A 22,687-nucleotide genomic window follows, 5' to 3' on the forward strand; every position below is an offset into this window, starting at 1 on the left:
GCTGTGTCTCAGGTATTGCCCTACTGCTGGCTGCCTTTTTTTCCTTGGTATAAAGGGATTTCTGCTCCCCCAGAGCTGGTGCTGAGGTAATGGGACAATTGGAACACAGAATTCCTGGAACATGGGCCAGGCAAGATGTTTGCATTGATAATTGGGGTCCTTCCAGCCCCTAAGTGGAACCAGACCATCTCCTCAACAAACTCACTGTTGTTATTTGTAGCATTCAGTGCATGTGTTCAGCAACCTCTGTGGTTTTGCTTTTTAAATTCTCCTTAGGGAGAGTTTGGATGTCTGTGGTGTCCCAAAGCTTTAACCCAGGGTGCTTGGCTTGCACTAAGGTCAAATCCAGAATGATTTAGGCATGGTGTGAGCACCTTGGGAAAGGCAGGTCAGGAAACAGCACCCTGAACACGAGCACTGAAAACAGCTCCAGATTTTCTGTGTCAAAGTAGGAATTTTTAATTCTGGATTTGAATTCCTTGAAAGCACAGGAGATGAATGCTCATATCTTTCTCCTACTTTTAAAGAAAACTGTAGCCCTGAGCAACATCAGAAAGCCAGCAGGAACTACAGAAGAGGTAATTTCTGGTATTTACACAAAGGCCAGTGACAACCCTCTCTCCATGGGGTACAAAATGCTCTGTGCTTTGTTTTATGAAGATTTGTTGCCCACTTTTTGCCCAGGGAAGCTGAGGCTGGTCCATCCCTGGAAGTGTTCAGGGCTGGGTTGGATGGGGCTTGGAGCAACCTGGGATAGTGGCAGGAGTTTCTGTCCATGCAGGGCTTGGAATAACACGCTCTGTTACGTCCCTTCCAACCCAAATCCTTCTGTAATTCTACTATTTAAGTGCTTCCTTTTGGTATTATCCTTTGGTCTGCATATTGTGATGCTTTTAAGTACTTACAAGATCATAAAACTTCAAAGAGCTAACAAGATTTTGTTTAATGTGCAAAATATTTTGAAAACTATGGGGTTTTTTTCCCATTCAACTTGACACTTCCAAAGTTATCCATGTTTCCAGCTGAATGGCAAAGCATCTTAAACCTCAGTTGTGATGGGAGACTGATGCTGACGGTCCCTGCAGTTGGAGCTGAAAATCTGGCCCCTGCAACGAGAAATGTCACTGTCAGTCATTCCCTCCTGGCAACGAGGACAAAATCTGTCCGGCAGAAGTTTTGGCAGGGAGCTGGGGGTCTGTCCCAGGAGCTGCTGGTGCTGAGGATCCCTCTGGCAGGGCTGGATCTCCCAGCTGAGGAGCTGCAGCTCACGGTTCAGCCCCTGGCCCGGCAGAACTGACAGATGTGCTCAATTTCCTCAGGCGAAGGGAGCACAACCCCTCGGGGCTCCCGCAGCTGTAAATGGGAGTGAGCGGGGCTGGGCTGGCTCCGCTCCATCCCGGCCACTCTCGGGGGGCGGGAGCCAGCACTTCTTGCTGCCTTCTAGGAAATCAGCCTGCAGCCTCCCGGACAGAGGTTTTGTTTCCTTTCATTAGCAAATCCCCTAAAATCCGTGCGCTCCTGCCCATAGGAGCAGCCCCTCTGCTTTTCACGCTTTTTTTGGCGGCGCGAAGGGGCCAAGCCGTGCGTGCGGAGAGGGAGGTGGGGGAGTCCCATCCCTCTCCCTCCCCTCCCGAGGGCTGGAATTGCCATCTTTAATCTCGCCGAGGAGCAGATGAGGCGCCAGGGCAGCTCCGTCCCCTGTCCCAGGATGTAGCCGGAGCCGCCGCCCGACTCCGACAGGTCTGTGCCTCCTTCCCCACCTCGGGGCTGCGTTTGCAGGGATGCCGAGAAGGGTTTGCTCTTCTGGGGCAGGTGTGGGTACGGCAAGGAGGGAATTTCGGCAGGGTTTGCTTGGAGCTGGTGCAGTGCTTGGTGCTGGGCAGGGGGGACAGGTCCCGTCCTTTAGGGTGAAGTGGTTTCCAGGCACATTCCCTGACACCAGCCTGAACACCGCCAGGATCTGGCAACTCCTCAGGGATTGTGGCTGTGAGAAATGCACTTTGCTTGTTGGTTTGATTTTTTTGTTCCTTCCGTTTTGTGGTTGATAGTGCAAAACTGTACTATCCTCTAGGATATTGTAGGGTATCCTCTAAAATACTGTACTATCTAACTAAGATACTCCACTATTTAGGATATCCTCTAAAAACTGTACTATCCTCTAGTATCCTGTGGGATATTGCTGCCAGAGACTGCTTGGAAGGGTTTGTCACCTGTGTGGGTTTTTCCCACCTGGAGGTGTGGGTGGGCTCAGGCTGGGGGAGCTGCAAAAGCTCAGCCTACAAGTGGAACTTTTTCCTGACTTTTTTTAGTGTGGTGTTGCTTCCACTTTTGCTCAATAGTGGTACTGAAACAGGGGAAGTTTCCAAGAGAAACTAGAAAGGGGTTGATGAATTTGTGGTTTTTAGTCTGTTTTAGGTCCTTTAACCAGCAAAGCACTCGGGGAATGTGGGACAGATTTATTCCCTGCAGTTGCCTGCCTCGGGCAGTCCCTGTCTCCTGCAGGGCTGTCCCTGGCACTGCTCGTGTCCCCAGCAGTGAGTGGGACATGAGGTGACATTGCTTCTGTGCAGAGACAGTGATGACCTCTGACATGAGGAAATGTCCCCAAACTGTGACTGTGGAGGATGGAAATAATTCACAGTGCCTGCAAATCATCACCTTTAGTCCTGATGATTTATATATGTGGCTGACATTTTTTCTCTTTGACTAAAGCAATTACTTCTAAAATTTCCTGTACAAAAAAAAAAAAAAAAAAAAAAAAAAACATAAAAAGGGCTTCTCTGACTGCCTTAACCTCCAAATCTCCTCTGAGCACACAAGTGGAGCAAGTGGAAAGTGGTGTGCTCCCCACACACCCCTATTTTCCAGGCTCTGGAAATACTCACCACTTGCTCCATGTGCTGCTGTCTCCACATTCCTTCCCCGGGGGTGAGTGACAGGAGAGAGGCACCAGAGTGCTGTGGGCTCCCTGCCTGCCAGCAGGCTGCTGTCCCTGAGCTCCCTCAGTCCCAGGGCCCACACTCAGCCTGGCTGGCTGGTGGCATCACTGATGGCAGAATGGATGGGGAGGGACCGCGGAGTCCTGGAGCTGGGGCTTGGGATGTGGCAGGAGAGCTGTGGAGAGGGAGCTCCTCCAGTGTGTGACTTCCACCACTTCAGACAGGTGCACTTCTTATTCCTGATTTACAGGTAGGAAAATGGATGTTGGAGAAGAGGCAGGATGGTGATGGGTTTGCCTCTGAGATGGCAGAAGAGATGAAGTCCCTGTTTCTTGTTTTAGTCACAGAAAAGATCCACAGCCTGGGGTCTAACTGTGCCCAATCTGGGTTAAAACCAGGATTACTGTGAGGGTGCTGGGGCCTGGCACAGGGTGCCCAGAGAAGCTGTGGCTGCCCCTGGATCCCTGGAAGTGTCCAGGGTCAGGCTGGATGGGGCTTGGAACAACCTGGGACAGCGGAAGGCGTCCCTGAAAATGGCAGGGGTGGAATGAGGTGAGCTTTAAGGTTCCTTCCAGCCAAAACCAATCTGTGATTCTTTGATAAAATTGAACTCATCCTTACTGACACAACAGGGAAGCTCCTGCCTGAATCAGAGCCTGCAGTTAGTCTGGATCAGTGCAGGCTGGAGAAGTTTATTTTTCTGGACTTTGGATCCCATATAACCCTGGCTAACATGAAAAGATCACACACAATCCTGTGCTTTTGCCAGCCTGGCATCCTGTTTGTCAGCAGTTGCACAGAAGTTTCAAGGAAATCAAGAGCAGTTTGGTGGCATTGCAAAATAGCAAAAATTTTAGTTCAAGGAATATTAAAAAGGCTGACTTTTTACTGCTGTTTGGCACACACACCTCTGTAGCCAGGGCAGGCTCTGCTTTCCTGGAGGGGACAATCAGGGTTCTGAAACCCACCTATCAAATGTTTGCTGTTTTTTATAAACAATGACCTCATTTTATTAGCTGGAAAACTAAAGCAAGTGTTTCCCGTGGCTAAAGGCTTGGGTTACACTGCAGTTGTTCCATTCATCTTCAATTAAAAAAAACCAAAACCACAGACAGAGAAGGGTGGTTAACAACTCCCTGTTACAACTTGCACGTTTTTCCATTCATTCTTCCAGCAATTTAGGTCTGATTTAAACAGATCATGCCTGGGTCACTCACTCACTCACTCACATGCATGTTTATTTTTTCTTGAAATTGCTACAGAGCTGCTGTGTTTGAGGGGAATCAGGCATTTGCCAGGAGCCTCTGCATACCTGTCCATCAAGGTGAAGGGAAGGAAAATGTCACTGCAGGAGAGGGTGCAGGGCTGGTTCTGCCAGAAGCAGTGAGGCTGAAATGTGGAGCACAGAGATGACAAAAGGCCAACAAATGTGCTTAAAACCTGGTTTGCTGGGAGCCAGATGGGGCTGGGGCACTGCTTCCATCAGGGTGGTTTCCTGCTGACCCAAAATTCCTGACCCAAACTGAACAGCACTGAAATCCAGGCTGGCAAAACCAGCTGTGGGTGCTTGAGGTCCATGGGCTGAGGCTGGCAGTCAGCTTTGGCCATGCTGCTGAGGTTATTTCTGAATCAAACTGATTCAGAATTCTGATCCTCTGCCAGGGGTAAGTCTTTCCTGTCGGCTTTCAGCCTGTTCAGGTGAACAAATTAAAGCAGAGCTATCCCAACAAATCCTGGATATAACTTCTTGGGAATGAAATAAGAAATAAACCCGTTCTTTGTAAGCTGTTCACATACAAACTCCACTGTGGATCCCTCCTGCTGCAAAATTGCTTTATCACAGCATCTGATGCCATTAAATCTGTGGTTTGCAGTGTTCCTCTCTGTGCTTTTCCCCTTGTGATTGGTGTGTGCATCCCAGGGACATGAGAAATGTGCTGTCTGTATACCTGGAATGATTGTGGTCATGATAACCAGGATTAATTACTTGCACAGTTAAAACCAGAGGTTATTCTGGAATCTCTCTGTCCAATCCTGTGCCAGTGTTGGTGATTCCATGGCCCATCACTGGGAGCTCCAGTGCTGAGATTGTCCTGCCCAGGGAGCAGTGCCCAGCCCCAGGCACAAGCAGGAGGAGAGCAGTGCTCCCCACCAGGTTTATAAGCACAGTTTAGTCCAAGGCACTGAGCAGCAATATTGAAGAGACTACAAAGATAAAATAATGTGCAGGGATTGCAGGAAAATCTGTGTGTTCTTCTCCACCATCCTTTCAGTGCCATCCATGATGCCCAGAGCTTGTGGTGCCTTAAATGAGGATGGACAAAATCTGGACTTTGATGGGATGAAATACAATTTTTACTTCTCCTTCCTGACATCTGCCCTTTTGTAGGTCCTGCTCACAATGCTGATTCACACTTGGTTCTTTCTTGCCTGCCTGCCTGTGGTGAGCCATGTCTGGGGACGAGTGGGCCAAGGTAAGGAGCCTGCCTGCCCTGGTGGGGCTGCTCCCCAGGGTTTGTCTGCCCTGGGACAGCCCAGCCCTTCCTGCTGGCAGTGACACTGCTGTCAGGGGCATTCCCAAAGCCAGGCAGCATTCCAGGGGGCTGCTGTGCTCTGGGGAAGCTCCAAACAGCCTTTCCCCAGCATGAAGAGCAATGGAGGGTCAGGGGGCCCATCTGGGAGAGCCCCTCCATCCCTCTCCACCCTGCCTGGCCTGTCCTCATCCCTGGCAGCAGTTCAGCCACTCCCCTGCATCAGGGATGCATTTCAGCCTGTGCAAGCAATGAGGGGCTTGTGTGATCTGTGGGAGCCTGAGAAATAGGAAGGAAAAGGCTGTTGCTTCTTTAGACACTGCACCTTCCTGCTTTGGGTGTTTGTGGTGAGATGTGGTGCAACATCAGGGTGAGAAGGCATGAGGTCATTCCTCCTGCACCATCCTGCTCCCCAGAGTGAGCAGAAAATGCCTACAGCACCTCAGCACAGCCTTTCTGATGTGGAAGAGCCACCTTTGGGTTATGTCTGAACAGCACAAAGGTTTCTAGAGAGGTGGTGGCACTGCAGGGACAGATCCCTGCTGTGTATCTTCCAGACTTCTGCAGTTAAGCCTGGGCTTAACTCCCTGTGAGCTGGAGAGCAAGGTTACAGCATCAAACAGTGCACATCTGACACAGGGCAAGGAAACAGTGGAGCTTTCATGGCACTGGGGATCATTTGCATCCAGCACATAATGGTGCTTTAGAGGATGATGTCCTTTCTGGTCTGTCTGGGGACATTCTTGTCTTTTTAGCTTCTGGGCTCCTAGAGTGATGCCCAAGGAGCTGGACCACACTTGGCCAAAAGAAGACAGCTCCATGTTTAATCTAACTATGAATTCCCCTCATTGTTCCATGATCTTTTACCATTTCTCTTAGGCATGATTTTAGGATTTGCTTTTTGCCCTTCACCCCTCTTTCCCCTGTTTTCTTTCTTCCTCTTCAGATTTGCCTGGGGTGAGATGTGAATCTGAGCTTTGTTTCCCCAAAATAGTTATCTGCTTGTTGGGCAGCCTGCAGGAAGTCTCTGCAAGGAAAGGTTAAGGCACAGATGTTGGGCTGAGACAAGCAGGAACCTCACTGCCAGCTCTCACTGCTTTCCTGGGTGGTGACATCATGGCAGGGATGTCAGGAGGTGTCAGGGCATCGTGCAAAACCAGACTGGGGAGCTGAGGAGCCCTGGGTGACAGTTTGGCAGCACTGAGCAGAAACTCCAGGTCACTCTGAGATTTATAATTTCCGTGAGTAATTGTAAAGGGAAAAAGGTTGGTAACAGCTGCAAATGAGGGGGAGCACTTGGGTGCAGATGTTTATGATGTGCTCACTCACTGCAAATTAGGGCATCCTGCTGGAAAGGCAGCTCTGGGCACAGTGTCAGAAGGAGGGGAGAGAAATCTGCTGAGTTGCCATCCTGCATCCAGCCGAGTGAAACAGTTTCATGTGGTGACATTTGTGTGACAGGAATCATGGATTCAGGGAGTGACACATGGGCTCAGCCGTCTAGCTGGGGTTAACAGATAGCTGTGAAATCTGGAGATGATAAAGGAATGTGCTCTTTCTTCTCTTTACCTCCTTGTCTGATACTATTTTTTCCCTCAGGATTTGTCATTTTGCTTGCAGCTCCCTGCAGCAAACTGATACAAGCTGGTGCCCATGAGTTATGGTCCTGCCAGGAGCTGTTATTTACACTTTATCAGCTTTTCTTTTTTTTTTTTCTTCTTTCCTTCTTTGTAAACCCAGCTGGTCCTTGGAGCTGCCTCTGAAATGATCACTCTGCAGAAGTGTGGGATCCATCACCTGCGGAATTTCTGTATTTCTCAGCATCCCAAGCCTATAGAAGAGCCTTGCTTGAACCCATTTATCTGTTTGCTGCCCTCCCATTTCACGTGCTTGCACTGAACACACGTGCTGTGAAAAACCATTCAGCCTGAAAGCTCCTGGGAGAGCCCTTAGAGACCTGGAGGGTTCAGAGAAGCCCCCACCTGTGGAGAGGCTGCTTTACCTTTCTGCAGGGCTATAAATGAGCACCTGAGAAACTACTCCTTGCAGAGGGGCAAGGGGACTGTGGGAGCTGCCATGGGATGCTGAGGACTTGCCTGGGGTGGGGAGGGTTCCCTTTGTAGCACAGCCACTGCCACGTCCTCAGGGGACACAGCACAGGGGGTTTGTGACAGGAATTGCACCCACAACAGCACGGCCACCTCTCCTCCTCCCCAGGGTCGGGCCGGCTGAAACTCACTGTCCTTTCAGAAGACAGGCTCCAGATGAAGTGGAAAGAGACTGAGGGGAACATCAGTGGCTACAAAGTTCGGGTAAAGCCCATGGCAGGTAGGTGCTGACACCCTGGGCTTGAGTGCCAGCAGAGCTCAGTGGGACTGGGCTCCACCTGGGGCACAACAGGACCCAAAAATGAGCATTATTGAGACCTTAAGGGAATAGAGGCAGGGCAGAGGGAATTACCCCCAGCCTGCTCTGGTTCCAAGGGTTGGTTTTGCTGGGCTGTGCGTGCAGCAGTGACAAGGAGCCTCTCAGGCCACCGTGGGAGCAGTCTGTAGTGCCACCCAAGGCAGGCACTGTCCCTTTTTCCCTCCTTCACAGGAAAGGGAGGAAATTCAGCCCTCTTCGTCCTAGGGGAAAGGTTTAGCCAGAAACGCTGTTCTTTGGGACTCTGTGAGACAAAACTGAAACAGGTTCCTTGCCTGGTTCTTCAGTGAGCTCCCAGCTCTGCCTCCACTGCAGGGACAGGGAATGGGAAGTCTCTGACCCTGTTTGTGTGGGTAGGCTCATCCCTCCAGCTCCCTACCCCTACTCCCTGATTTCAGATGTTGAACCTGGCGGTGTTGGAAGGACACGATGTCCCTCGGCGGGGAGGAGGGGCTGAGCCATCCTCGGTCGTGGCTGGCATTCGGCTCCCGGTGGCTTTCCCAGTGAGCCGGAAAAAGGATCTGCGGGGCAGGAGCGCGGGCGGCAGCTCCTGTGATCACCCACCCGGTTTTAGCTCAGCCCCCACCTGTTTCCCAGGCTGGAGCAGCAGGTTTCTCATTCCCTGCCTGCCCTGCTCCTCCCCAGAGCCTCAGCCCAGCAGAGATTGATGAGCATCCCGGGAATGCAGGGAATCCCCACAGCACATGCCTGAGGCTTTCCCTCTCAGGCTGGGGAGTTTCCAGCCCTAGGCAGGGATGGCTGGGTCAGGAGCACATCCATCTCCATCATTCAAAGCTTCAGACCTTTCCTGTCAGAGGGGTTTAGGGAGCTGCTGTGCCCCTCTGTGCTGGGAGCCTTGCTCCCTCTGCTCACTGCCCTGCCAGCACAGGAACGCCCCAGCTCTTGGCTGCTCAAGGCATCCCAGGACAGGGTCCAACAGCTTGGGACATGGCTGTGGAAGGGTCTGGAGGCAATGCCGCCCCAGAAATGAGCTGTGCCCTGCAGGCAGCAGCTGCCCTTGGAGACAGATGGGGCAGAGGCAGCACAGCTGGGCTAAGATGAGTCCAAGTGCCAGTGGTGACCTCCAGAGACTCCGAGTCACTTCCTCATTTTGTCACACATGACCTCAGCCAACTGGGTGTTTTCATAAGCAGTTGCCAGTCTTTACACTCTGAACACCAGCTTTTCCCTCAACAGCTCCTTGGGAAGCTGGTGAGAGTTGCACTAATACTGGGTGGGAAGTAATTCTCTAATTTGGGCATGTACCAGGGATTTAAAAAACCCACCTCAATCTTCCCAACTCTACATTGAAGAAAAAGAGTAAAAATCAGAGCTCCTCAAAATTTAAAGTATGAATGGGAGCTGACTGCAGTCCCTAGGCAGACATTCCCTGCATTTCAGTGCTGCTTTTACTACTGTCAACTTAAATTTAAGCTCTGACAGGCTCTGAACTGTGGCTTCATCCCACCTCAGGGGACTCGGAGCAAGAAGTCATGCTGAAAACCAAGACTCCCAAAGCCACAGTGGGAGGGCTGAGCCCCACCAAGGAATACACCCTGCAGGTCTACGTGCTCAATGGCTCCCAGGAAGCCCTGTTTGCCAAGAGGAAATTTGTGAGTAAGTGGAGAGGGCTAAATTTTACCACTCAGAGCTCCTGAGGGTCCTGGGGATGCGGCTGCTCTGGCACACGCCCTGCAGACTGCTTGGCAATCCCAGAGCCTGGTTGGAAGGAACTATTTTGGTTGGAAGGTTAGAAAGAGAGGTGGGGAAGACCCAGGGGATGAGGGAGGGAACTGTGGCTCACAGGCCTCTCTAGATGTGCATTTTCTCTGGTTTTGGTCTTCCCACAGTAGAGGAGCTCAGAAATGCATCCCAGACTAGGAACAACCGCAGGAACGCAGGAGCTGCGTCAGGGAAGAATCTCACCTCCTCTGCAGCTGAGCACAGCGGGGTGGCTGAGGCCACCCCACCACCCCTGAACACTGCCCTGTCACAGTCAGGTGGGTGCTCTCACCATCCTGGAGTCACACAGGCTTGATTTTGAGCCACGGCCTGAGCCATGCTACCACGGCATTCAGTTGTCCCTAAAACCATTCCCATTTTCTCACCACAGTCTCCCTTCATCAGAGATGTTTTTTTAGTGAGTCTTGCTAGCCTGCTGTCATCCTTTGCATACAATTCTTAGCTACAGAAACACAGTAAACCACCTAAAAATATTTGCCCCTCATTCCAGCCAAGCTGAAAACGCATGTCCAGGTACCCAAATTCAGCAGATGCAAACTTATCCTTTAACAGAATGTGGATCCTTTGAGAGCAAGCTGCTCCCTCAGCACTAGGGCTGATGGTGCTTTTTTCCCTAAGCTCTGGGTCCCAGGTCTGGCTGCAGGTGCTCTACAAGAAGGATTTCCTCAGCCTCCCTGGCTGAGGACTGTCTGTAACTACAGAGTCTTATGTTTCCATGGGCTCAAAAGGGAATTCCACCTGTTGATGGAAGAACCACAAGGGCCATTATCCAAAAAGTCTTGCACTAGCTCAGGGTGTTTGCAAGTCACAGACTACTGAGCTCTGGAGAGCAGCTGGGTATGAGGGGGCATAGGATGTTTTCCCTGATTTGTATTTTATAAGCATTCATTGTTTTTCATCATCAATGATAATGGGAAGGACACACTTGTTGATGTGATCCATCTTTGACATTAGCTCCTGAGCACACATGCAGCCCTCTCAGAGAGGTATGTATCAAGGTCTATCCACCTATTTCCATAAACTTGTAGGAATTTTACCCCCTCTGAGCCCCCTACACCTGTGCCAAATGTGGCTTAAAGCAGCTGAGCTGTGGGGTTGCATGGGGATAACACAGTTAGGGACAATGGGATTTTTCTCCTTGGAGCACAGCAAAGGACAGAGCTGAAAGGAAAAGGCAAAAGGGGATTCAGCCAAAGAGCTCAGGAGAAGTGACAAGAAACCAGCCCGGTGTGGAGGCCAGTGTGACAGAAACAGCGTCAACAACCCCAAAATCATCCCAGCACACTCCTGCAAATGCAGAAAGAGAGTCTCCAGGAAAAGAAAAACCCCCAAAGGATTCACTGAGACGAGGTGAGAGGGGGTTCAAACATGTCTTGCTTCTTCTTCCCTGCTGTTTTCCCTAACACTCATTGAGTTCAACCTTTCCAGCCCACCCTCTGCCCCCCCAGAGTACAGTGCTGCTGGTTGTGTTTCCAATCCCTAGGTCATGCTTTGGGAGCTGTCAGAGCTCACTGGAGAAATTTGGAGTCCTGTAGAACAACATGAATTCTCAGGAAAGCTGGAATTAGGCCAAAAATTCCTTCCAGATGATTTAATTTATTGATTTTAATTGATTTGGCACCATTCTCTCTTCATGTTGTCATCTCCCCCTGCTTCTGGCAGATGCATGTAAGCATTTGTGTTCTTCAGCAGAGCCCCCCCAGCCATGGACCTTTCCAAGGTGTTTCCTTTCCAAGCACCAGGAGTGCTTGTTACCCAGCCTGCTTCTCCTTCTGGACTTGTTCTTAGTGTTTCACAGATATCAGATCCACGAGGATCCTCCAGGTTCTGTTGAGATTGTGATGGCTCCCAGCACTGCTGAAATGGTGGGAGTGGGATGGGCCAGAGCATCCCCTTTGGCCCAGTAGAAATCCATGTCTGTGAGAGGAGACACACCTCCTTGGAGCCTGATAAATCTTAGTGGGATCATCTGTTTCCCCTCCACCAAAGATGGAAAATTCCCTATCTGAGAAATACTCAAGGAAGATGCATCCAATTAGCAAAATGCCTTATCTTATCCTCTGCTGAGCTGAAGGCCTGGGGTGGGGGGAAGGCAGAGCTGGAGCATCCATGGTGCCAGCAGGTTTTTACTGAGAGATTGGATTTAATATAAAGCTATGAAATAATTGTAGCCCACAGGGGATCTCGTGATGGAATGGAATTAAGCAATCACCTGCAATTCTTGGAGACTTAAGCTAGATAATAGGAAGCACTGGGCTGGGGCAGAGATGGAATGGAGCTGACAGCTTGCAGAGAGCAGTGCTTGGGTTAGCACATGCTTCCTGACAGCTTTAACCCCTTCTTTGCAGAGGTGCAGCTGCACACCATTACTCCATTTCGAGGTGCTGAGTTGGGTTATCCTTGGCTCCATGGTTTTCACAGGATGCTGACATGTGCCAGACTGGCAGATGGTCCATTCCACCATCCACACAAGGCCTTGCACAGCAGATTTGATTTTTATCTTAAAACCAAAGCAGGTTTTCCTCCTCACAACTGCTTCTCTCAGTATCCAGCCTTTCCTCTGCAGGCTCCCAGTTTCAGTGTGACACCCCAGCCATGACTGACATCGTCCTGCTGGTGGACGGCTCCTGGAGCATTGGGCGCAACAACTTCAAGCTCATTAAGGAGTTCCTGAGCAATTTGATTTCCCCATTCAGTATTGCAGAAGACAAGATCAGAGTAGGTAGGACACGCTCCTGTTTCCTGACCTTGGGATGTCGATTTTTGAAGGGACCTTGGTCACTTGTCCCCGTGGTTATGTGCTCCTCTTGGGAGCTGTTATGTCTTTAGGATGGGGTCCTTGAGCTGCTCTTGGAAGCTTTTCCATCTGGCAGCAAGCTCTGGCCTCTAGTGGCCGTGAAAAATATCTGCAGAGTGAACAGCAGCACTGTCTTTGGGCAGCCCTAGGTCGGGTGGTGATGCTGAGATACTTTTGGGATTTGCTGCCATCTCTGAGGAGGTGCTCAGCCACCAATGCGCTGGGTGCAGTGGCAATGCCCCACTGTGAGTTCAGCAGGGAAGGGGGCTGCTTCCAGCTCTGAGTGATGCTGACAGCCAGGCTGTACATGAAATAGGATGGTGTAAATCCTTCTCAGCCCTTGAAGCTGATTGTTTGACCTGCATGCACCTTGACACCTTATCAAATACCTGTGATCATCATGACAGGGGTGGGTACCCCTGTACCCCGTGGGGTCTGAGGCATCATTCTGCTGCTGCCAGCATGACAGGACCAGAGAATCACAGAACTGTGGAATATCCTGATTTGGGAGGGACCCACAAGGATCATTGAGTCCAAGTCCTGGCCCTGCACAGAACACCCCAAAGATCCCACCCTGTGCCTGAGAGCATTATCCAAACATTCCTTGAGCTCTGGGAGGCCTGGCACTGTGACCACTGCCCTGGAAACCTGTTCAGTGTCCCACCACCCTCTGGGGGAAGAATCTTTTCCCCATATCCAGCCTAAACCTCCCCTGACTCTATTTACTCAGAACCATGCAGAAAGGGGAGTTAGAAGCCCCACCTGCTCACCCCATGTCCCTGTCATTATTTGGTGTCATCTTCCCTGCCAGTCCTGATGCTGGTTCCCAGAGTGGGCCTCCTGCAGCTCACCTGGGCTGGCTGGATGCCCATGGCTCCTGCCTTCCCCAGGGCTGTCCCAGTACAGCAGTGACCCCCGCACAGAGTGGGATCTGAGCGCTCACTCCACGAGGGAACAGCTGCTGGAGGCCGTGAGGAATCTGCGCTACAAGGGCGGCAACACCTTTACAGGTAAGTGCACCTGGCAGGGCTCTGAACGGGGGGGGGGAAGCTGTTCCCATGGATAATGTGCTCTGAGGGCACTGTGGCCACTGGGGAGCAGAGAAAACAGTAAAGGAGTGGGGGATTTTCGGAAGGCTGTGGCACAAGCTCCATCTCTGCCCCTCCCCAGGTCTGGCACTGACCCACGTCCTGGAGCAGAATCTGAAACCAGATGCTGGGGCCCGGCTGGAGGCTGAGAAGCTGGTAATCCTCCTGACTGATGGGAAGTCCCAGGATGATGCCAACCTGGCTGCTCAGACCTTGAAAAACCTGGGCATAGAGATATTTGCCATTGGTAAGATCACAGCCATGGATAAGCTGTAGGACAAAGCCAACCTATTTTTGGTCATCTTCAAATTGAAGGTTATGTTCCCTCAACTTTGACAGAAGCATCCTGAGGCTGTAGAACTGAGGTGGTGGGTGAGACCTCATTACACTGTGGCTCAGATGAAAATTAACTCATTTATTCAGCCCAGGCAGTGTCTTGAAAGGATATGTGTTTTTTGGAGGAAGTATTCACATGAGAGATTTCACACCTCTCATCTAAAGACCTTTGGGAGCCTCAGGGACCAGTGTCATGAAAACAATATCCTCAGCTGTGGAATTGGGCAAGAGAACATTATTTTGTGGATGGCAGGGGACCTCCTGTATAATTACTGCCTCTCACAACTTCCCATTCCTCTGAATAACAACATTATCTGCTTTTCACTGTCTGCCAGCAACACCGAGACACAGAATAGCCTCAAGCAGGTCTGACCTTGAGGAGCACATGAGGTCTCCTGGAGACTGACACATGAGCAATAAAGTTACATAAAGCTCCCCTAAGATTGCAATCTCCAAAAGTTTAAGTGTTAATTTATGTTGGGAACATGCAAGTGAGGGTTTATTGCATAGGGTTATGAAGCTAAGTGGCATTTATGGAGGGAGGAGAGCTTCTGAGCCTCCTTGGACCGTATTAGGGAACCTTGAACCAAACTCTGGGAAGCAAAATGAGTTGTACTGTGGAGCTTGGTCAGCAGAGAGTTAATGAAGAGGGAGAGCTGAAAGATGGGGATGGAGGCTGCTGTGAGATGGAGAAATTCTGTTACATAAAAGGGCTGCTTTTTACTCATCCCTGACTGTTGAAATGCAATGTGATGTTCTGACAAACAACAGGCTCTCTATGGGGAGCGCTGGCATCTCATAAATATAAAATGGTTATTTGTTCATTCAGTCCCTCATCTGTTTATGCCAACTGCCTCTCAGGTTGAAAACCATCTACCTTTCTGATAGCCAAGGCTGCAAGTGGTGAGGAGGCAGGGAAACAGCAGGAAAATTCACCAGGCTGTCTCCAGGCCACTAAAAGCCTTCTGAGCTGAAAAGCTCTTCCCAGGCTGGGCTGAGGTGGTTGCTGCAGGAAAAGACACCACTGTGCCAGCAGGGTGGGGGTGAAGCCCTGTGTGGAGCATTTCTCAGCCTGGTGTCGCAGACATATTTTATGAAAAATCCTTTTGTTAGGATTTTTTTCTCCTGAGAAGCCGAGAGGCCTCAGAAACGAAATGTAAACAACAATTATCTGCTGCCATGGAACGCAGCAGGGGCACCTTTGATTGGTCTCATGTGGTTGTTTTTAATTAATGGCCAATCAGTCCAGCTGTCTCAGACTCTCTGGTCAGTCACAAGATTTCATTATCATTCCTTTCTATTCCTTGCTAGCCTTCTGATGAAGTCCTTTCATCTATTCTTTTAGTACCGTTTTAATACACCGTTTTCTTTAGCTGTAATATACACCATAAAATAACAAATCAGCCTTCTGAACCGTGGAGTGGGGATTCTCATCTCTCCCCACGCCGGGGTTCTCTGCGGCAGGGGTGAAGAACGCGGACGAGGCGGAGCTGCGGCAGGTGGCCTCGGAGCCGCTGGAGCTCACCGTCTACAACGTGCTGGACTTCCCCCTGCTCAGCTCCCTGGTGGGCAAACTCACACGGGTCCTGTGCGCCAGGATCAAGGAGAGGAGCCACAAGCAAACCACAGGTGAAGCGGGGCCTCCCTTCCTGCTGTGTTGTCGTCTCATCGCAGGGGTTCCATGCTGTTGTCTCCTTAGCACAAAGGTTTCACACCTTCTTGGTGTTTCTCGTGGGCAGCTCCTCTGAGCACTGACTCTTTCTTCTCCACAAAGCAGCAAACTGACTCCAATTCCCTTCTCAACCAGCCACCCTACTCTTTTACAGCCCTGACTCCAGTTCCCTTCTCCCCCTGCCACCCCACTCTTTTACAGCCCTGACTCCCATTCCCTTCTCAGGCAGCCACCCCACTCTTTCATAGCACACTTCTTCTCACTGGTCACAGCCTGTTAAAGTCAGGCCTGTTCCTGATCTTTGGTAATTGGCCCAGCTTCAACTCCTTAGGGGTAAAAGTACTTTCTGCACTATCTTTATTTTTCTTATATTCTATCCCCCCACACTGCTGCTCACCATGCCCCTTCCTCTTGGAGGAGAAAATCACCTAATGACAGCAATTACCATTATAGGGAATTACCATTATATTCCTCCCCTCTCTCTTCCTTTATCATATGTTGTGATAAATGTGTTGTATCCATCTCCCTTTCTGAGTTTCTCCCAACCAAAAAGAGGCAGAAGAAACAGAAGAACTAGTAGGAAAATATACCAGGGAAAGAGTATGGGGTAAATGTGGAAGTAGGATAAGGAGATGTTAAAAACACCTATACACTTTTTTTAATCCTCTAAACTTTGAATGTTTGATCTCCAAGGTATTTTCAAGTTCAAATCAAGCAGCCATTTCTTTCCTTTGCTGGGGACCAGTTTGCATGATGAAGAGCATGAAGAACCCCTCCAGATGTTAGCTTAGATCCTTGGGAGAAATATCGTGTACATATTGCTATCTCTTTTTGCTCTAAGATTGACCTAAGCAGAATAGGAACATCTAAATGTCAATCATAATTTTATTTTAAAGTCTCTGGACACTCATGTAAACAAATTCATTTATTCTTTTTGATTTGTATTTGATTTAATAAGACATTTTACAAAGGTGAAGGTTAGGCTGAAGAAAAATGAGTTTCTCCAAAAAGAAACCAAAGTAATTTTTGCTTGGTAATTTTGGCAAATTTTTGTGATTGAGGAATGCCGACTTGTGTTGAAGAATTATTTGCAGCACCCAGCAAAATACACAGCCTGTTCTTTATGGAGTATTTATGTTCTCTGTACACACAGTTTTAAAATATTTATTTCAGAGCAGTCTGGAACAGTTTCTCTACTCTATAGGGAAGGAGGCTGCAACTTGATTTGAAAAATGTCACTCATATTTATGAGCTGGAAAGTATGTTTGGCATGAGAAGAGTGAATGTAAGAAAATAACTGTGTTTTTAATTCCTAGGCAGCGCTGTGAAAGACACCCCTGTGAACACAGGTCCCCAGCTCAGCCCAACTGACCTGAAAATATCTGCTGTGACCTCCAAGAGCATGCACTTGGCCTGGAGCCCTCCTCTGAGACCACCAAAGAAATACAGGGTTGTGTATTATCCATCCAAGGGTGGGACTCCCAAAGAGGTGAGAGACCTTTCCCTGGACACTTGAGACTGCCACAGATTCCAGATGGTGGCCGGCAATTTAAGCAGGCTTGGGTGGACAAAAAGAGGCTGGGAGTGGGACATCAGTTAAGCCAGAGATTAAATTCAATGTACAATGAGTGTAAATGTGATGAGGTAACTTAGCCAGTGTTATCCCCTCCCTACACCATGTGTTTTGACTCAAAGAGGACACTTGGCTACAGAGATCTGTCCAAGGATACTCATCTGTGATGGATATGATTTAAAACAGCAAATCCAAGTTGTGGATGATTTTCCATTGATTTCAGTGAGAGCATGACTAGAGTTTTGTGCTCAGTGTTTGCACAAATCCCAGGCTTAGAGGACAGCATTCCTTTCTGCCTCTCACCTCTCTGTTTTGGAGAGATTCAGCTAGCACAAAGCACTGAGGGCAACTGGACTTCATGTCTCTGGGCACAGATCTGCCACGGGGGAGCCACACTGGCCAGGGATGGCCACTTCAGCTGTTCCCCTGAGGAGCAGCAGCCCCTCCCTGCCCTGACAGCCCTGCCTTGTGCTCGCAGGTGGTTTTAGAGGGAGCAGTGTCCTCGCTGCAGCTGTCCAACCTGACCTCGCACACGGAGTACCTGGTGTCGGTGATCCCCGTGTACGACAGCGCCGCGGGGGACGGGCTGAGAGGAGTCACCTCCACACGTGAGTAGGGAGAGCTGTGCTGGTGGCTGCTCTGGCCATCTCACGCTGCAGCCTGCCTTGGGTACTCCTCTCTTTATCTGGGAGATGCTCAGAACTCAGCCAGACAAGACTCCTGAGCAATCTGTTCTTTGAGTGGCTGGCTGGGCCAGAGACCTCCAGGGGTCCTTTCCACCTGTGTCATTCAGCAAAGCAGAACGTGGCAGTGACACACACCCTGCTAGGAATATACTGCAACTCTTTGCTGCTTTTTTAGAATTTTAAATCCATGGTCTCCAAGTGAATTAAACTCTCTGTAGCATAGAGACCGTGTTAGGCATGGGGTAAGTGCCCACCAGCTTGCAGTAGCTATTGTGAAGCCAGGTGGGTTTTGAGTTGTTTCAGACCTCATACACTGAAGGTACCTTTGTGCCTTATTTCTCCCTTTAGTGCCTTTGTCTTCCCCTCGCTCGCTGCGCGTCTCTGAGCTGAGCCACAACAGTCTGAGGCTGAGCTGGGAAGCAGCCCAGGGAGCCACACACTACCTGGTGCTCTGCTCTGCAGCCCCCGATGGAGCAGAGGACTATACAACAGAGGTAGAGTTTGTGACAAGAGCGATAACATTGTTTTTTCTCTGTCTGGGCTGAGTTTAGTGCTAGCTTGAAGCTTTGGCAATTGGTGTTGTGTAGTCAAAGAAAAAACTCTATCAGAATTATTGCCAGAAACAGCTTTCATAGAAGATTCTTCTTTTTATGGTTTGCCTCAAAATGATTTCTAACTGCTAGGGTTTCTTGTGGGAAATTGAGTCAAGGGAGAGATCTGGCTGCCTCCTGGGGCCCTGGAGACCAAGGCACTGAACTCACATTCAAGTGTAATCACTGTGTCCTCAAGGCTGTACATAAACAACTTGACTGTGTGTATCTTTAAATGTTAATTGAAAATGTGTTAGGGTGGATTTTGCTGACCTCTGAAAACAGACCTATGACACTGCTTGATGAATGGAAAGTCCTTAGAAACATCTAAGAACCCTTTGTTGTGCATGTTAATGACTTATCTGGAGTACCTGTAGGCTGAGGATATGAATTTTAAAAAAACAAAGTGAGTGGGGAGGAACATTTATTGCCTCTTTGACTAAGATTCCCCCTTTGGTTGCACAGGGACAATTGCAGGTTGGTTTTCAAACCAGAACAATTAATACTCTGCTTTCAGGGCGTAATAATGGGATTTTTACAGGACTCAGAACGCTTGAAGCAACACCAACATTCAAATTTGCATTTCAGCATACTAAAACATTCCCACAGTTACCTGACCTACTCCCTGCAGGAGTGCAATGCTCCAGACCTATGGGATTAAAATGTTCCCACCTCCCTATAAGCTGTGCTCCGATGGATGCAGCCTCCTAAATGTCCCCGCGGTGGCTTTGTGCGGCTCGCAGGCTGCGGGACCGGGGCTGTGCTGGCAGCAGATGGCAGCAGCTCCTGACACAGCTTCCCATGGCTCTGAGAAAAGCGGGATCACAGCTCTTGAATGCCCCCCGATCCAGCGTTTTGGTGGGAGAGACTCAGGGCTCTGCAGAGCAGGGTCTGGAGGAGGTGCGGTGCATCCCCAGGGTTGGGTGCCAGAGGGGCAGAGCGCTGCAGAGCACCTGCCCAGGTGGGGAAGGGGCTGGAGAGGAGGAGAACAAGAGGAGACACCATCGAGATCTGCAGTGTCCTCGGGAGGGGAAGGGAGGGGCAGCTCCCATCTCTGCTCTGTGCGACGGGAGCCGCTGGAGCTGTGTCAGGGCAGGTTTAGGTGGAGATCAGGAAAGGGCTCCTGACCCAGGGGGTGGGTGGGCATGGGGTGGTCACAGCAGCAGGGGGACAGAGGTCAAAGAGAATTGGTGCAACACTCTCAGGTGCATGGTGGGGTTCTTGGGGTTTTCCTGTTCAGGAGCATGATTTGGGTTTTGATGATCCTTGTGAGTCCCTTCCAGCTTGGGATATTCTGTGATACTGTGGTTCTGAGACCATTCTAGAGTGGAGATGTCCTGTTAGTGTAACCAAAGGGTCCTTGGCCTGTGTCTCTGTAAGGTCCTGCTCTCTTTAATACATGGGGAGGTACCCTAGAGCTGAAGGGTACCCTCAGCCCCCTCTCTGTTGGCAGGTGAAGGTGACCCAGCCCGAGGTGCTGCTGGAGGGGCTGTCCCCCAGCACTGGCTACTCCGTGGCAGTGTATGCCATGTATGGGGAAGATGCCAGTGATCCAGCCAGCATCCAGGAAACCACCTGTAAGTGCTGCTGCTGCTGCTTACTGAGCTGTTATTAAACACTCAAGGCAGGAGAGATGTGTTCAGTGAGGTGCTTCCCATATTGTGCATGTGGCTTCTACACATGCTGCCTCTTTTCTGCTGGATCTGAAGTGAATATTGGTCCCCAAGGGGATCTCTAGTTGCAAGGTGAGCTGTGAAAAAGAAGTGGTGTTCCCCTGGTAATAGAGGACCCCTGAAAGAGGGGTTCCTTGAAGTCTTTGTTGTCTGGGGGAGCAAAGGCAGTCATCTGGCTGTTTCCTCACCTAAATCTGTGGCAGCCCTTCCAGATGTCCGTGTGGTAGTTGATGCCTCAGGTTTTAGCTTTTCTATTTTTCAGATTCTGTGCTGCTTTAATGTGTAGGTCTGAGCTTCATATTAAGAAATAGTAAGCTCTCTTCACAGAGTAGCTAGACAAAACAATTCCTTCACTAGCTGGGGACCAAGGACAAATGATCTAAATCTCAGGCCCAAGAGCATAAACAACAATGGACTGAAGAATGAAAAACAAGCAGGATGGGACTTCATAAGCTAAAGCTATAACTGGACAATTAACTCCAGTATGCAAATGGAGCAGAACTTGTAAAACTGAGAGACCCTGTGCCCGCTCATGCATTTTGTGACCATTTTGGTTCATCTTGGGTGTAGCCCTGGCTGAGCTCTTGTACTGCCCAAGCATTATCCATGGAGGCCTGCTAACAAATCCCTACTTTATTCTTTAACTCTGCCTAGCTCTGTTCTAGGCCAGCCTTCACAAGGCATCACAGTGAATAAAGGGAATATTTTCCTGCATCATGAACGAGCCCCCCAGTTCAAGGTGGGACCACCTAAGAGCAGCAGGAGGCTTTGGGTGGCATTTGTGCAGCCTGTGAAGGCTGGGGGTGCTGTCACTAACTGTTGTTGCAGTGGCCTTGAGCCCTCCCAGGTACCTGAGCTTCTCAGAGCTGAGCCACGCATCTGTCCGGGTCAGCTGGGAGCCTGCAGCGCCGGCCGTGCGCGCTCACCACCTCACCTACGTCTCTAGCAGAGGGGGCAACGCTGGACAGGTGAGTCCTCAGGGGCTGGGGGGAGGAAAAGAAACTGGGGAGGTTGGATAACTCCCTGTTCTCCTTCAGCTGCATGGTGCAGGGAGAGCCTGAGTGCTGGCAGAGTTGTAACTCTGAAATGAGCGCTTTTGCCGCAGTTATCACCGCGTGCTGACCTCTCTGCAGCCGTGCCCTCTAGAGTCACAGGGTGGTTTGGATTGGAAGGGACATCCATACCATCTAGTCCAACCCCCCTGCAGTGAGCAGGGACATCTTCAACTAGATTGGGTTGCTCAGATCCCCATCCAATCTGGACTTGAATTTTTCCAGGGATGGGGCATCCACCACTTCTCTGGGTAACCTGTGCCAATGTTTTACCACCTTTGTTGTAAAATTCTTCCTTATACCTCGTCTAAATCTACCTCTTTTAGTTTAAAGCCAGGACCCCTTGTCCTGTAGCATGTGGCCTTGCTAAAAACGTCTGTTCCCATCTTTCCAACAAGCTCCCTCTAAATACTGAAAGGTTGCAATAAAGTGTCTCTTTTTCTTCAGGCTGAACAAACCCAGGTGTCTCAGCCTGTCTCTTACAATACTCACACAACTCCCCCACTGCAGGTGGAAGTTCCTGGCACTGCAACATCAACTGTCCTGAAACCTCTGTCCTCCCTCACACAATACTTCATCAGTGTCAGATCTACATATGATGAAGGGGACTCCTTTCCAATTACTGGCAATGTCACCACCTGTAAGTAAGGAATGGAAATGCTTCTGATCTCAGTAAGAGGTGATAAAGTCAGTTTGTGTGTCTCTGAACTTGGATGTTTTGAAGACTGGTCCCAGCAGCTTGTGGCCAAAACTCTTGCACAGAGTACAGATGGCTGCTATTCTTTGTGTGTGGAATATGTCCAACTGTGTTATGCTCAAAATGAGGTGGAAGGGATAAAGAAAAGAAGCAAATGAAGAAAAGCATGATGTATCACTAACCTCTGCATCCTTGAGGGCCCTCCTAGCCTTCTTCCCTTTACAAAACCATGTGATATCTGTGCTCCCCATTAACGAGATAACCTGTCTTAATTAGGGCTTTAAAAATAATTTACCCCTGTCTGTCCTGATGACTGTTGTCATATGGCTCTGAAGAAGCGACAGACAGGCTGGTCTCAGACATCTGCTTGGGTGATGTTTTGCTCCCCAGCCATCTGCTCCCCACCCTGGCTCTGACAAGGTGCTGTCAGAGCCTGCACTTCAGCTCCTGTTCCTTGTGCTCCCCTCAGTGAAGGTCCCCCCTCCTCGTGCTCTGAAGGTCACTGAGCTCTCTGGGAACAGCCTCCGCCTGCAGTGGGAAGCCGTCGCTGCCTCGGACGTGGTTGTCTATCAGATCAAGTGGAGCACGGCCAGTGGAGAGAAGCCTCAGGAGGTATGAGCCCACACACAGCTCTGGGGAGGCTGGGCTGGCTCTGAGCTCACCTGCTGGAGTGGCAGAGAGCAGTGTAAAACTGGTCAGGGAAATGCACTCCAGCAACTGGACAGTTCAGCGGGATCCCTGCTGGGTCTGGCTTTCAGTGGAGCAGTCACCTTGAGGGCTGGAAGCAGGAGGGACAGCAGGGCAGAGTCCTGCAGGCTCTGGGAAGATTGCAGAAGTGTTCTGGGAAACCTCAAGGATGAAATTGAATAGGGACAAGTAGAAAGTA

At 50.0% G+C, this 22,687-nt stretch overlaps 1 protein-coding gene across 4 annotated transcripts in view; it reads left to right on the forward strand.

The window, feature by feature from the left end:
• Positions 1-1,489: 1,489 nt before the first annotated feature.
• COL20A1 (collagen type XX alpha 1 chain) overlaps positions 1,490-22,687 on the forward strand; it is a 51,526-nt gene continuing 30,328 nt past the window's right edge. For 2 of the 4 annotated variants that reach the window (XM_084217902.1, XM_084217904.1), the window contains exons 1-17: positions 1,490-1,740; positions 5,329-5,413; positions 7,688-7,798; positions 9,368-9,511; positions 9,745-9,894; positions 10,787-10,987; positions 12,204-12,359; positions 13,325-13,444; positions 13,605-13,769; positions 15,323-15,487; positions 16,847-17,019; positions 17,582-17,711; positions 18,138-18,283; positions 19,833-19,956; positions 20,881-21,020; positions 21,615-21,744; positions 22,271-22,413. In XM_084217902.1, coding sequence (XP_084074028.1) covers positions 5,341-5,413; positions 7,688-7,798; positions 9,368-9,511; positions 9,745-9,894; positions 10,787-10,987; positions 12,204-12,359; positions 13,325-13,444; positions 13,605-13,769; positions 15,323-15,487; positions 16,847-17,019; positions 17,582-17,711; positions 18,138-18,283; positions 19,833-19,956; positions 20,881-21,020; positions 21,615-21,744; positions 22,271-22,413 — 2,271 coding nt within the window. In that variant the 5' untranslated portion in view covers positions 1,490-1,740; positions 5,329-5,340. The remainder of the gene's footprint in view (positions 1,741-5,328; positions 5,414-7,687; positions 7,799-9,367; positions 9,512-9,744; positions 9,895-10,786; positions 10,988-12,203; positions 12,360-13,324; positions 13,445-13,604; positions 13,770-15,322; positions 15,488-16,846; positions 17,020-17,581; positions 17,712-18,137; positions 18,284-19,832; positions 19,957-20,880; positions 21,021-21,614; positions 21,745-22,270; positions 22,414-22,687) is intronic. The other 2 variants (XM_084217903.1, XM_084217905.1) reach the window with 2 other exon arrangements.

Source organism: Fringilla coelebs, assembly GCF_963513975.1.
Source record: "Fringilla coelebs genome assembly, chromosome: 18".
In the NCBI taxonomy this organism is placed as follows: Eukaryota; Metazoa; Chordata; class Aves; order Passeriformes; family Fringillidae; genus Fringilla; species Fringilla coelebs.